The 16,703-nt window shown below is 35.7% G+C and overlaps 1 protein-coding gene across 1 annotated transcript in view; it reads right to left on the bottom strand.

Moving 5' to 3' along the window:
* LOC133528507 (baculoviral IAP repeat-containing protein 6) overlaps window positions 1–14,087 on the bottom strand; it is an 81,460-nt gene extending 67,373 nt beyond the window's left edge. The window contains exons 1-6 of the mRNA XM_061865895.1: window positions 13,787–14,087; window positions 13,381–13,565; window positions 7,775–7,903; window positions 3,289–3,524; window positions 1,781–1,982; window positions 212–449 (exon numbers count right to left, since the gene is read on the bottom strand). Of these exons, the coding sequence (XP_061721879.1) occupies window positions 212–449; window positions 1,781–1,982; window positions 3,289–3,524; window positions 7,775–7,903; window positions 13,381–13,565; window positions 13,787–13,964 (1,168 nt within the window). The 5' untranslated portion in view covers window positions 13,965–14,087. The remainder of the gene's footprint in view (window positions 1–211; window positions 450–1,780; window positions 1,983–3,288; window positions 3,525–7,774; window positions 7,904–13,380; window positions 13,566–13,786) is intronic.
* Window positions 14,088–16,703: the final 2,616 nt, after the last annotated feature.

The raw sequence follows: 16,703 nt of genomic DNA, 5'->3' as shown, positions 1-16,703 counted from the left end.
TGCATAAGGCAGCATTTCCACTGAAAGAATCACATCATTTACCTATCCTCGCTCAGCTCTAGTCGGCAATTTTCTATTGGTTCTTAACAAACATCTCTCGTGAAAACGCAGCCTAAACCTTCTACTATATGTTAGTATGACTGTTCCTTAGTTCTAAGAGAAGAAGTCAAACACAGATCAGTTATTAAACTTGTATAATTGTTTTACTTACAAGAATCCTTCTCCAAGCTGGCCGACCACACCTTATTGCAATCCGTAGACAGTATCCCACTAAAGATGGAGTCGTACGGGGACAGGTGTATGAACTTGACCAGCTTGAGCCCGCAGTCGAACTTCCAGATGTTGACTTTGCCTTCCGCAGAACCGGTGGCGATAAGTTCCCCCGTGTTGCCTTTGGAGACTATGGTCACATTTGGACTGGGCACCGCGCACGCTGTGGCATTCGTTACCTGGAAATCAATTAATTTAGTTCAGTTTATTGTAAAACAGAGGACTCTTAAATTTAAATGAAAATTTTAATCCCAGTTATATGAAAAACACAAGAGACAATAACAAATCAAAGTTTTCCTTGTGCCTAGGTTGGACTATTATTCACGAGGCCCTGTTTAGTTACCTACCTACAGTTATAATAACATAACTTAGGTAACCTGTTATCCTCAATCCTGATCAATGGGGAAACAATAGTTTTTAATCCTTAAGAGGGAAGAATAGCTTTTCGAATTTAACGAAATAACGGTAATTTTTCTATGAAATTCCATTTCGGGAGAATACGTTTTCCATTAACTAAATTTTAACAAATCACTTTGATTTTGATGTTGATCGCTTCAGCATAATATTCTAGGTTTATAAGTTTAGCTTTTTTTGAAAAAAAAAATGTTGTTTTGCAATTTTGAAAAATAGGAAAAGCAATAAACCTATTTTTTTATTGTGTCAATAACATATCAAATAATGGAGAATGGAAAATATTTAGAAGTGGAAAAACGTTTCTCTTTTTTTATGGACTATCACGTGGTATACTTCCCTCTTAACTAAACTTGTTTTGTCTTTGACTCGTTTTTCGGATCTGAATAAAGGAATTTCCCATAAAGAAAAATAGTTATTTGTTTTACGAGGGGACAAAGTAGTTGTGTAACCGCTCGTGCTAATATTGATACCCGAGCAAGCGAAAGACTACAAAAACTCGCTACGCTCGTGGTTCAAGAAGTGGACTCTTGAGCGTTGCGAGGGTTTCAAGGCTCGTGCCTTGTTTGTTTAACCCTCGTGGGTTAAACAAACTTTGCCTCCGAGTGAAACACAAAGTTTTTCACCACTACAACGCGAGTAAATTACTAACTATGAAATACCAAAAAAAAAACAAATCCAAATGAATGTAATAAAAAAATTATCATTCAAAATCATCATTAAAAAGTCAATTCTTTTTTTTTATACTACGTCGGTGGCAAAAAAGCATACGGCCCGCCTGATGGTAAGCAGTCTCCGTACTACTACTAGCTAATATAAGGAAACAACACACAATTTGCACCTGATAACTTTGCCCCACATGTGGATAAAATGCAACTTTCTCATTAGTTTTTGAACAATCAAGAGGGCTTTCACCAGTTGGTGTGGTGAAAAATATTTTTTCCGTTGTACTGAGCCTGGTTACCTAATAAAGAACACAAGTAATTTTCCAGCATCTAACCGTCTGACTACTGCAGATATACATATACAATCAGCCGTAAAAGTGCATAGGACTTTATCATTTTTATCAATTAATTCATATAACACTGTCAATACTGACCGATATAGGCACGTTGTGTGTGTACTCGCCGCGCACGAACGGACAGTTGGGGGAGTGCCGCTCGTGCTCGACCCAGGGCTCGTCGGACTTCTCCCAGCAGACGAGGCACACCATGCACGTGAAGCACATTGCGCGGTCGTCCCCGCTGGGGGAAGGCTGATGGTAGAAGCCGGCTTGGGCCATGCGTGCGGGGAGCGCCCATCTGGGGGAATGAGGACATGTTTAAACATGATTGAAATGCTTTAATATTTTATGTCATAAACGGGTCTGACGTGATTAAATTTCATTATTTTATCTTATATCCTACGTTTCAGCCAGGTTGCACTAGCTGTGGTTGCGGAAGACTGACGTCCCAGCAAAATGTCAATGGAGATATTGGTAAACTACCCGATGTTAGTTTGTATAAATGTTTATATAAAATCTAAAATAATAAAATTTAATCGCGTTAGACACGTTAATGACTATAAATATGTGTACAAAACGCAAGAGTTTAAGTGTTATATTACTAGTTTACCTTCAAAATACTCTTAATCATTTCGTTTAGCAGAAGGCATAATTATCATTACAGTTTGTGGCCTCGGCAAAGGCAGAGGAGAAAGAAGCATCTAACTCTCAACACATTTTTATTTATTTATATAGCCATTTATTTCCGATCCTTGGGTACAACGTTGTTTAATTAGTTTTTTTTTTTTGTAAACTAAAGAATGTCCCGTAGTTCGGTGTGCCTTTTGGCATAGGCCTCCTCCAACATTCTCCACTGAACTCTGTCCTCTGCAACTCTAGACCAGTAAGGTCCCAAGGTTAAGTGGATATAATCTATCCATCTCGTTTTTGGACGTCTTTGTTTTCTTCTTCCGTTTCTTGGGTACCATAGGGTAACTTGTTTGCTCCATTTGTTTAATTTGTATCTAAACATGTGTCTTGTCCACCCCCATTTTAAATGGTCTATCCGGCTTAATATGTCCATAACCTTGGTTTCTTTCTCAACACATAGTTATAAAATGTATACAACTTATGATCCCAGAAGAAAATACAGAAATAAATTGTAAAGTTTAAAACATTATACTGTCTACTGCACTAATTCATTTTGCATTTGTCAACAGAAAATAAAGACATTTCGTACTTTGTAATATCCTCTGTTACCATTGTCACAAATATGTTTTTCCTTTAAGCTATTAATAATCACGTTTTATACACCTTTTTTGGATTTCATACTTTGAATAAGGACCTTCCGCATTTTCTTCATGAGCGTTTGAGCAAACACAGCTACCAGAAGATATTTTTAGACCATTACAGTATAGGTTACTCACTTGTTATCCATATGAGGCCACCACTTAAAGGTCTCCTTCCGCTCCGCCTTATACTGCATAAATGCCCTCAATTTTTCATCCCTGGACCATGGCATCAGCTCATTGGCTCACTGTCCCACAGCTGAACAATGGCCTGGGCAGAAATCACCCGGTTCTAGGTTTGAGTCCTTAGCCTACCTACAAATAAAATGAACTCACTTGTAATCCATGTGAGGCCACCGCTTGAATGTCTCCTTGCGCTCTGCCTCAGAGTACATCAGTGCCCTTGATTCTTCATCCCTGGAGCATGGCATCAGCTCATTGGCCCGCTGCCCCACAGCAGAAGCGATGGCCAGGGCAGGAATCCTCCGGTTCTGGCCTTTGAGCTCTTGGACTACACCGGTGGTCACCAGCCGGAGTGTGGACTGGGGGAGGCATATGGTGACTGTGCTCCACTGGAAAGTAAGAGGATATTAGTATATTAACGCTTTCAGGGGGTTGTTGGGGCTACCCTGGCGCTGCAGAGCGTCAGGAATGTACGCCGCGTAGAGAACCAACTGTTTCCAAACCGTGCTGCGCAAGCGGGTGGCGTCCCTGGGCGAGCACGTGCGGGGCAGCACCAACACTCTCCTGAAGGTGATCGCTGAGAGGATGGACAGCCCTATCCTTACCTACTGGATGTCTTTACATGTGCATTTTAATTGTAATTATACTGTCTACTAACACACCTCATGTAAGTGGTAACACTAACATAATATGGATGTATTTGTGTCCGAAATAAATGATTTCAAAAGGACGACCGGTCTGGCCTAGTGGGTAGTGACCCTGCCTATGAAGCCGATGGTCCCGGGTTCAAATCCTGGTAAGGGCATTTATTCGTGTGATGAGCATGGATATTTGTTCCCGAGTCATGGGTGTTTTCTATGTATTTAAGTATTTATAAATATTTATATATTATATATATCGTTGTCTAAGTACCCTCAACACAAGCCTTATTGAGCTTACTGTGGGACTTAGTCAATTTGTGTAATAATGTCCTATAATATTTATTTATTATTATTTATTTATTCTTGTTAGAAAGTAGTGCCAGTATAAAGTCTACAAGATATGTTGGGATAGTTATCAATCACTTCCGAATGTCAGGTAATTTCTAAAATTACCCCATACTTGCATCAAATCAGAGTCCATTTTGGGAATTACCCGATATTCCCAAAATGGACGATAGATAGTGGCAAAATCGTTTCCTACGCAGATGACACTGCGCTACTTTTTTCCGCAAAGTCAACAAACGAGGTTTACGAGTACGCACAACGAGGATTCAATGTTGTAACTAACTGGCTAAAACTTCATCTACTAACACTGAACTCTGACAAAACAAACTTTATAAGCTTTTCCATGCGGAAATCAGATCCAATGTCAAATAATCACACACTTTACGCACATAACTGTGAGGACGAAACAAATAAGCCCTGTACATGCCCATCTATAGCTATTACTGACAACATTAAGTATTTGGGAGTCATTATTGACGAAACTCTGTCTTTTAAAAATCACATTGAAGCATTGTGCAATAGAGTTCGAAAATTAATATTTGTATTTAAAAAACTTCGATCGATAGGTGACCAAACTTTAATCAAGCAAGTATATGTTTCACTGTGTCAATCGATACTAAGTTACTGTATTTCTTCCTGGGGTGGTACAGCTAAAACAACACTAATAAACCTAGAAAGAGCCCAGAGAGCTGTTCTAAAGGTAGCTACTTACCGCCCATTCTTATACCCCACTGAACTCCTTTATAAAGCATGTGAAGTACTAACTGTTCGTCAACTATTTATATTAAGCACAACACTTAAGCAGCACACCAAAATTCCTTTCAACACTGCATATAGTAACAAAAGGCGCAAAGATATTATACAGGGTGCTCGCGAGGAACCCATATAACTTTACCAGCATATAGCTGAGGTCGTAATATTTAAAAAACATTATATAAACATAGGTCGAAATTAGATTTTTAACTTTTTTAACTTTTCATACAAATTAAATAAATTATTTTTGGTTCACCAGTAACACAATGCCTTAGGACGAGCTGGCAACGTTTGTTATTGTCTCTATCTCTTTTCACTAGAACGGCAAGTAAGTCACATAGACATTTCTTGTCAAACAAATTATTTCAAACCAGAATGTACATAATGTGCAATCGGATCTCTTTACCTATGTATGATTTACTTATTTAAGGCTTGCCACACACTAGTATTTCCGCCCGCAGGATTATGATAATTATGAATATTATGATCAACCACCGGCGATTTAAATCGTAGTTGTACAGTCGACGTCAAAAATATGTTTACAATTTTTCACCTTATTTCTTTGTATTTAGGTTCAAAAGTGTAAACATATTTTCAATCTGTAAGTCAATATCTGGCAGTGTTGTCAGTAGATACATATCACTAGAACTAAGTACCTATTGCATGGATCCAAAAGTTAAAAATATCGCACTGTGAAAATAAATGTTTTAAGTACGCATTAAAATTATTACCAGTCTATTATTGTCGATACGTAAATAATTTTAGTAATATTTTATCAATCTTCATGGATTATGATACATACTGGCCACTTGGAAATTTCCTTCGAGTGTGTTTTATAAGTACTTTAAATAATGACATCAGTCACATGAACGATGGGTGACATTGTTGGTATTGATTCTAATATCAATATGATGTCTCACGTTTATAACATTTATTTAAACAGTGCGACGAATAATAATTTTCCTAATAATTGGACAAATCGTGCGGTTTAACTTAGACGGCAGACTTTTTAATCAGTGGAAAGGAGAGTAAATTGGTTTTTTAGTGCTGCTCAGTGAAAAACGTATTAAGGATGCTGTAATAGAAAATACTGCGAGTACTAATACTGAAGCAGTATCTAGTTGAGTGGTTACGAATTCACGGATTCTACGAAGTGCACGTAGACGACTGGTAGAATGAGAAGGGTACCTATTGCAATTCCTGACAGTGATCATACTTTTTTGTTTGTAGGGTAATAAATAAATAATCTTATTAAAATTTGTGTTACTTTATTTCTTTAATACAATCAAACAATAATGGTATAGGTAATAAAAACACTTCGAACTGTTTATTTAGTTTCATGTGTAGTTTTCACGATTTAAACTGAATAGGTGTCCAATTTTTACCCGAAGTAGCAAAAACTTAGCTTCGTTGTTCTGCCATCATAAGAAATCAATCGATCATTAAGAAATATGCATTCTTATGAATAAATACGTGTCACTTCAAAATAAAACTAAGACGGTTAAATTTATCAATTCTTGGGCGTTAAGTAATTTTGTTTATCAATACTTCACTAATACCATTGTTTTAGTCGTGGACTTAACAAAAGCAATGATCATTGATCATACTTTGGATTAAGTGATAGAATTTTAAGATTCTACGTATTTATTTTCAATGACACATGTCGATGATAGTGACAGGAACGAGCTTCTGCAATTTACGTCAGACAGATAAATGTGATGCGGTCTTGCAACGTCGCTATCCTAAAGGTGCATTATACTGGATTTTTTCTTAAATAAAAAATATTAATTACTCGCAAACTAAGCCGAATCCAGTTTACTTTATATGACATTTTATTTTCTAAAGATGGTCAAGAACATGGTGGTAAAGTTATATGGGTTCCTCGCGAGCACCCTGTATGTATACAAACCGTACAAAGAAAACACGTATTTTCATCTAGATTTTTTGTCTTTTTGGGCCCTTATTTGTACAACAGGTTAAATTCAAAATTAGACTTATACCCACTTAGCTATGCTAGTTGTAAGAATATTCTACGACGCACCCTTCAAAAAATTACATACGATGATACAGAGAACTTACTAATAGTCGTAAAATGATTTCTTACTGTACTTTGATATAGAATACTTAAATAAGTTATTTTGTTAAGGTTATCACCCTACCAGATTTTTATTGTGTACTATTTATAATTATAATTAAGTGAATAATTACAAATTAATTAATGTGGTCCTATTCTGCCTGAAACACAGGAACTCCTAGTTCAGGCATTTGTAAACTTTTCCTTATCCTTAATCCTTAGTCTTTAAGTGCTAACACTGTACTTATACTGTTTTCAATAAAATTATTTGTATTTGTATTCCGATACGATTACGCGGGATTACCAGAATACACTATTGTGAGTAGAGATGGGCCTAATATTCGATAAATATTTCGGTATTCGGCAAGTTTTCTTATGATCGTATTAGGCCGAAATACTCGGTTCAAGGGCCGATTATTCTGCAAGGATTTTATTACGTTTCTCTTACTGAACCGAATAATTCGGCCGAATATTCGTTACGGTAAGATCTGAACCGAATATTCGTATTCAGCAAACTCTTTATTCGGCCCATCTCTAATGGTGAGTCCTACTGGAATTAAAATAAAATTAAACGACTAAATTCGATTCACAATTAGAACGTGAGTGTAACCGACTTATTTTAATTCTTAATGCCAATATGACTCATGTATCTATCGTATAAAAGTTTCTGAGGAAATAGGGTAAAATACTGATAAGTACTGTCAAATCCACAGAGTGAGCCTCTGTTAAAACTACCGAGAAATAGCTTGCCTACTCTACTTTCAATCTAAATACAAATAACATATCAGTTGTTGGTAATTGGACATAAATTTAGGTCAAGCATTACCTTCTGCGCCTTCACTCCTTTTCTCGCTGGTTCGGCATCAATGGAGTTCTTGAGCTCATTGATGAAGTCAGTGAGGCCCTCGATGGAGTGCACGTCCAAACTCTGCAGGCACTGGTACAGGAGGACGGCCTGAACAAACAAAAAAATAATGACTTTATTCTTTTATTAATTTTCTAAGGCTATTAGATTATATTGCGCAACTCAGTTTGCCTCCTGGCAAAGGCCTCCTCTAAACCTCTCCAGTGGGTCCTGTCCCACTGGACCCACTGGATAATATATATTACAAGTAAATATAATCTTTGAAGACCTGTAATCTAAGTACGATTTTTTTCGTAAACCTTTGCTTGACAGTTTGGTTAAAAATGTAACACATCACCCGTGCAATAAATACAATTAATATCTCGGAAAAAAATACATTTTCTATCATCAATATCATGAATATAATCAATATACGTGTATGTATGTGTCTTTATGTATTTAAGTAGGTTATAATTAATTTATGTGTATTAGGACTCTAATTCTTTCAATAACATTTTCTTTTAGGTTTAAACGCACCGTCTACAATCTTTTCTGCTTTTTGGTTGACTGGTAGAGAATGCCTCATGGCATTAAGCTCGTCTTTTATACATTATATTTCTTTTGTGCAATAAAGTTTAAATAAATAAATAAATATCGGCAGTTTGGCAAATCAAACTAAATTGGAGGTCTAATAGAGTAGAGTAGAATTAGTATTAAGTCCACCTAATCTGTGAGTTCCTATAATTGGCTTCCTGTATCGACTACAAGACAATGTTTTATGTTTAATATCATAGCTGTTGGATCTCCAAATAAATAAAATACTTTTTCTCTCATACTTTTATACGTCGCGTGCCCCTCGAATTATTTTCATTATAGCGTCAAAAATTTCAAGCTATTTTAACCTGAACGTAGCTCATTCCAAAGTAGGTTAGGTATATAAATAATAGATGTAATGTTATGTCCTACGGACCTAAATACCATAAGCAAGAACATACAAATGAATGGTCCATTTTATAACAATGAAACACGGCATAGTTATACTTTGTATTTTGTTTTACAACGCGATCACGCGAGGGGATAGAGGCATGTTTACGAGTGACCACTCAAGTGTAGACAGTGACATGACTAATTTGTTGATTAATTTCTTTATTATGGAAGAATATGCAATGTTACAAAAAATATGCTAAGGCCTAAGATACACTTGTAAGCTATTTGTTAGAATGAGATAACAATATTCATCTCTCATTCTATAGTATAGATGTGTCTTGGCTTACATAAACTTTCTTAAAACATGTGTAGCTAGATTTCTTTGCCTTTCTACATGTCATAGCTACTCTCTCATATAATCTAAGGTAACTAATCATATCACCCTTTAATTTAAGAGCAGGGCTCTTGTCGGTGCAACTTGATGAAGTTGTCTCTACCTTGGTTGAACCGATGCCAGCCCTTTAGTGTCCTGGTACGACACGGCTCCTACATGCTCCTTTACTTGGCTCACATAACTTTTTCTTTTTACGGAAGAGATTTATTAAGACATACATATGGTCTATCGCTTTATATGCATGTGAGACATGGACACTAAATAAAAGAGATGAACAATATTTACAAGCATTTGAGATGTGGAGTTGGCGAAGGATAGAAGGAATAAGTTGGACAGAAAGAGTAACCAATGAAGCCGTTCTAAAAAGAGTGAAGGAAAAGAGAAGCTTAATGAGCATTGTTAAAAATAGAAGAGGAAAAATGATCGGCCACCTGCTACGACACGACCACTTCATCAGAAACATTATAGAAGGGAAAATAAATGGAAGGAGAGGGAGGGGAAGACCAAGAAAAAGATGCACCCTTAAAATGTCACTTTTAACTCTAACCTAAAAATTGTAATCAGGCTTACTCCTAATTTAAAAATTTTATTATATGTACGTAGGTTCAGTATTAAACTGTTCTCCATTGTGATAGTAGCCACATAAAGCTTTTTCTACCCACCACTATAGTTGTTAGTTATACGATATAATTTTTGTTGATGTATTGCAACTTGGAGGATTTAACACCTGGAGACTTCTTGTCTGTAATTTTAGTACAAAACTGCCAATTTTTACGGGGGAGGGGCACGTCTAATGTATAGCTATTTGTACGTAACGTACAAAGAGCCATGTCAGATAAATGTCAGAGACCATTTTTTCGACAGAGGGATAAGCTCTCCGAGTAGGGCGACTCCGATAGTTAAATCCTCCAAGCTGTGCAACTTCTAAATATTTATTTTATTTATTTCAACTGTATTGCACAAAGAAAAATGTACAAATGGCGGACTTAATGCCAAAAGGCATTCTGTACCAGTCAACCATTGGATCAAACAGACATATATGTTGACCGAAATATTGACTGATTTTAATATTTTTTTTTATTTTTTTATGAATATTTATATGTTAAGTACGCAATCTTACATATACTTGGATCATTCTAAGTTAAGAGATATTAACGATGTCCATGATACATATACATACTTTTCTTAAACAATTTAAACAAATTACCTATGGTAATTTCCCTTAAATGATTGCATTTTCTTCGAGTTTATTTTAATTATATAACTCAGTTTTATCACAATTGCACCTCAAACATGCAAAATGTTTCCTCCGGCTCCGGCCTGTCCTTTTCCAGGATTTACGATATTTAAATTAGTAAGTTTATTTAGATGGAAATTATTATAATAAATATTGATTGTAATGTTATTAATAAAATCCTTAAACTTTTCAGAAAAAAATATGACCCTGGGCATTATGTAACTGTATAAATATTGTGTTTATGATTTTAATTATTGCGAATTTAATCCAAATATCACCAATTTGATTCAACACAAACAACCAACCCTGCAACGAACATATTTCGGTTTCGAGTGTCAGCCATCTTTACTTGACAATGCTGTTTCATAAAAGTGGTATTTCCCCTGGTCAGTTTTATATCAAAATTATTTATTTAAACACTTAATTTCATTTGTATATTTATTATAATTTGTGCAATTATTATATTAATACTTTATTTTAATTATGTACAATAAATACATGATATCACATGAAAGTCACTTGCATCTCTCCTCTGGCGCATAATTTTCCAAAATATTCTGCGGATGTATGAATATTTTTTGTAAATAAATCATTACACTTTAATTTTCTTGAATTTATAAAACGGCTGGTCAATTTCATTTTTGTTTTTGAAGAGATCAGGGGAGAGACCTTTCTCTCTGTATTACATAGAAAAAGTACAGACTCTCCCATGGTCTCTTCTAAAATGATAAAAAAAATTAAAATAGACTAGCCACCTTGCAAATATACATAGAAGAGGGGAAAATATTGTATAATAAGATCCAAATTTTAACATTTATGTTGTGCCACTTTTATCATGTAAGCGATTACTTCTTAACTTAGAATGACCCATGTGCATTGTCCCTATCACCAAAAGAATCAATTTAAATGGGACCTTGTAACTATAATCTAAACACAATAAAATACCGAATTTGAGTGGAGTTTAAATCAAGTTGTCTGGATGAAAACACTGTTTAGCTGTTTTGCCACGTGATAATTAGTTAGGTATGTGTTGTATTGTTTTGTTAATGTTCTAATGCTCTAATAATGCTGTTTGAGATAAGATAAGCAGTCCCACTATTTTTGATTTGCTGAAACCATGCAAATGTTGTTATTTTATCACACTTATATAAACTTGTAACTAGCAAACAGAATGCAACGAAACCTGTAAGTTGATTTTAACCTACTTCTAATAGCCATATAAATTCGAAACTTTGTCAGTATATAATATGGTACCATAAAGCGAATCTGATGATGGAGCCAGAAAATGGCAGGTCTCTTTGGTGGATACTAATATACCCCTCAGGATTGGGCTCACAATTCATTTTGTTGAGTCTAATGCATAAATAAATGTAAATAAATAAATATTTGGGGACAATCATAGACAGATCGACCTAACCCCAAACTAAGCAAAGCTTGTACTATGGGTACTAGGCGACGATATACATATATAGATAAATACATACTTATATACACAGAAAACACCCGTGTTTATAGAAATTTTTGTCATAAACTCATTTTAATGAAGTTTTGTAATTCTAATACAATACCAGCCTAGTATTGTAATACAAGACTGATATTGTATTAGAATTACATGGTAATTGGCAATTATGTGGTACATATACCACATAAACATAAATTTGTGATAAGACAAAGAGTGAAAGAGTTATCTCTTGTTTGGATAAAACATGTAGAAGTTAATTAGTGTTTCTAAATAAAACAAATTTACTGTTCAGATCTATTGCTTGAATCGTACAATACACATTTGTTGAGTTGTTTATTATCCCTTCTCTAGAAAAGTCCAGTGAGAATATCTATTTGAAATTAATGTAAGTGGGAGAAACTTCAAATAATACTTTGTAAGTGATGTCTGCCACCTGAAAGATCTTAACATATTCACTGCTAAGAACATGTAAGTGTGTTCATTTCAAACTGGAAACTGGGCACCCAGCACCCGTGTTAGTCATCTTAACACCACTGTTTACAATATGCCCCAGATATTGTGATACATGAATATGATATCTTTAGTACTGGGAATTTTTGTTCTATAACCAAAAAATACATATCTTTCATTTTCTATCTCTTCCTATTGCTCAAATGTAAGGAAAGAAAGGGATAGATAAAAAATTCCAATTTTCAATTTTTGATGTGGTTACCGAGTGGAACCCATGGAACACAATAGATGGGTGCGGGCCGAGTAGGACACATTCTACCCAAAACGGTGGGAAAATACCAATGTGTCCAGTGGAGGAAATGGGGGGAAGCCTTTGTCCAGCAAGGGAACATTAAGGTAGGCTAATAAAAAAATGTTTGACATAGGCCTTCTGGTTCTAGAACTGGTTTTGTATGGAAAACCAGTACCAGAAGCTTAGAAGTACAACCAGTAGCAAATATAACATACAAAATACATATTTACACACTCAGTACCATAAACATAGGTCTATTTGGAGACTTCATTCACTTAGATTCTGCTCATTATTTGGACATTCTTTAAGAGGTTTAAATAATATCGAGCCCCACTCATAAGGTCAGCATTATGTAAATCACCTATTTGTTTGTTCTAAGCAGCTTTTCATCATCTCTCCACAAAGGCCTTTGTATAGCCCATACAACCTACATGCATATCCTTCATGAGCTCTTAAACAATACATGCGAAAAATATTATAATAATGACTTCTTAACCATTTATCTGTTGATGTATATAAAATAAGTACTATTTTTTTATACTACGTCGTTGGCAAACAAGCATACGGCCCGCCTGATGGTAAGCAGTTTCCGTAGCCTATGTACACCTGCAACTCCACTACTGCAAGTACTTAAGATTTGGTGCAAAATATTGTTGAAAAATAAGTGTAATACACTTAAAATTTGGCATAGACTTACAATTATTTGATATTTATCTATACAATATAGAAGTAACTAGATACTGTTTAAGGTTAGATAATCTGTCAAGTACTACTCAATGCCCTAAACTTTTGATTACACAAAGATGTTCATTAAATTTATACATACCTCTGAGAGCACAAGTTCAATTCTTATTATTTTATCCGGCTGCGAAGATGGGAGCGGCCGTTGGAGCGCCGTGTGCAGCAGCAGGACTCCATTGTAATCCGTCCGGGCTCCCACGCCACTGCTGTCCCACACGAACACCCTGTCAGCCCCCGACGCGTACTCCACTCCAAGCGTACCCCCATCATCTGCAAAATACCAAAAACTCAAGTAATCTCGTTGCACCAATTATTGTTTATAAAGAACTGTCAGCCGAAACAATGTAGGGCAACTAAGAACAATCCTAACGCGTAAATGAATACAATATGCTGTAATTCTTATTCAAATTCCTCCTTACACGAATGCAATAAGGGGAAAATTATGAAATATATTGTAATAGACATGACAAGCATCTAAAATCGTGACTTACCCGCTGATAGGCAGGACGACTGAAGAATCACACCAGAATTGACATCCAAAACGTGTACACCACCAACGTCAGTCTTCACCAAAATTATGTTTAAGTTACTGTGATACGTTAAAGAAGTAACAGGAAAGTTCATACGTATATAACCATCTTCTCGTAATATCAAAGAATCATCGCCCATCGTGGCCGTGAACACATCTGTCTATTCTACGTAAACGCCATTTGTAATTATACTTTTTTTGTGTCAAATATTTTCAAGAAGAATGGCCAGATACAAAATCTGCCATGGGTGTAATGACAAAAGCTAAATTATTTTTGATTTATTGATTTTTCATATTATTATAGAATAGTGTAAATATAATATTGATGTATTATTATAGGTGTATAAAAATATTGTATTAGCGTATTATGGTTTATACAATAAATAATGCAAGTAGCCCTCTAGTGTTGCCATACGTAAGTCCTTGTTTCCATTTTTAATTCATAGACAATGTCACGCATGAAAACATAAAGGCCGTTGTAGACTTTTGCGCAATGTACGCAAATGCATGTGCCACTTTTATTCGCAACTATTAGAAATATTTTTGCCATCTGCTACAAGTAAGTTGGTGGTAATTACTGGTAAAAATAATTCCCATAGATAGCACTAACAAGTAGTACTATGGTACTAAAAAGCTAGAAATTATTGTTCTTACTAAAGTACGACCAGAAATATATGATCATTGTCAAGAGGGCGCTGTTATTCTCATGTACAGGGTGACAGTTCAATAGTATGAAAAATTTAGTTCCTATGAAATTCCGCAATATGGCGCGTGATCATATATTACTGGTCAGGCTTTAATTACCGATTATATTGTTAACTGGTAACAGTTGGGTAAAACGCACACTTCATAATATACTGGATGCTTGGGTTGCGAGAAAGTATGGTCGAGTTTGGCATCGGCGGCATCGCATAAAATACCTTTCATATACATATATTCCGGCATAGAGTAATAAGACGTAAACATAGAGTACCTACTCACTTCATACTATTTTTATAGTCCACACTCCACATGTAGCATCGAGTAGCGGAATTATCAGTACCGCTACTTGACACTAGGTGTCTCGGGTGTAACGACTAACGAAAATTGTATTTCTAAACAATTTATAAATACTTAATATTACAAGCAAAAGTAGTTGAAAATAGAGTTACGGTTATAATATTAGCTAAAAATTGTTGAGCATTAGACTTTTCGTTCGTCGCAACATGTATTGTTAAGTAACAGTACTGATAATTCCGCTATTCGATGCTAGATGTCGATTAAGAAAATAATCACCATCTTACCATTAGGTGATAATAGTAAACGTTTTGGTACCAAAACACCAGCATAAGTGCAACAAACGAAGAGGCAACACGTCGAACGTGGTTCGCGGTAGGTCCTTTGGGGGGCTACCGCGAAAACCGAAATTCGCAAATTGCGGGGATCTTGCTCTTTTACAATCACTAAGACGTAATTAGAGTGACAGAAAATTGCGCGCAATTGACGAACTTTTTCGCGGTTATAGCCCTGATGTATGGAGTGAGTACTCTGTTTACTTCTTACTTCTCCGATTCCGGGTAGGAACATCCTTAATCGGGTTATTGCGCTTTTACTAAACGAACTCATTCCCATATGGTTTTTAATTATTATAAAATTTAGAGCTATATATTGCGCACTGCTCAGAGTAGTAAAAATCGCGACATCAAGATTATTCTTGGTATAATGACCCTAAACCAAACTCAATTTACGATACAGATGGCGCTTTACTGTAAACTACTTAGAAGTCCCGTGAAAACGCACTTTGTTTTGTTGCAAAACTAGCTAAGATGAACTTTAACTGTAATAGTTAACTATAACTATAGTTTTAACTGTAAAAGTTAACGATAACTCTGTGGCCCTAGTGAAAAAGGGTACAAGTCTCTGGCAGTTTAGGTGTATAAGGGCATAAGTGTTACGTGGAACTTACACCCCTTTACACCTGCGCTGCCAGAGACTTGTACCCTTTTTCACTAGGGCCACAGAACTGTATTTTAAGAAAATTTTGCACGACTTTTTACAAAAAAAGCCTACTACTCCATTCAAGAGTCTCCTCTCTGACACATTTTAACATCATCGTGTAATATTAAATATGAGACCGCTTTTGTTAACTTATATGTAAATGTATTGTGATTCGCATGACTTATGTATTAAGTAGTAGTAAGTAATGAGTAAGTACCTAGATAATAAGTTTGACTGTTTGTACGCCTAATGGCAAGACCATGGTGATCCTATATTATTATGTTCCATCATTGTATCTACCCGTGTTCTACAGACAATAAATCAATTATGAATTATTATTATTACGAATTAGCTTTGTAGCTGGCCCGCAACGGCGTATCCTTTGTCTATTGTTAACTAAAACCGCGCGTGCCACTATCTTCAATAAAGGGTCATATAATTCTAATTGGCACCTGACCGCGGGCTAGTCCAACGCTCAAAAAACCAGTGTAGGTGCGCTCTCCGATAACGCGCCTTTGTTCCGCATATCGATCGAGGACACATTTTAGACTGGTTCGGTAGCGTTCGACTCGCCGGCACTCAGTAACCGTATAGGGACCACACAAGAAATCACAAATTATTTTTCCATTTGTTCATTTTGAATCTTATTTCAATTACCATAGGAGTTCTAATTAAATAACCGGTTAAAGTTACGCGGCCCTTTTTTTACAGGTAAATGGCACGCGCGGTTTTAGTTAACAATAGACACAGGATAAGCCGTTGGGGGCCAGCTACAATGCTAACAACTATACCTGACCATACCATAATATCATACAGCTCAAAGTAAGAAACATGCAGGGCAGATTGAGGAGAAAGCTATAAAATACAAATAAAACATTTATAATGAGTATTTATTTATAAAA

The sequence above is a fragment of the Cydia pomonella genome, chromosome 19, assembly GCF_033807575.1.
Source record: "Cydia pomonella isolate Wapato2018A chromosome 19, ilCydPomo1, whole genome shotgun sequence".
NCBI classification, from domain to species: Eukaryota; Metazoa; Arthropoda; class Insecta; order Lepidoptera; family Tortricidae; genus Cydia; species Cydia pomonella.
This window is presented reverse-complemented; position numbering and strand designations above follow the sequence as displayed.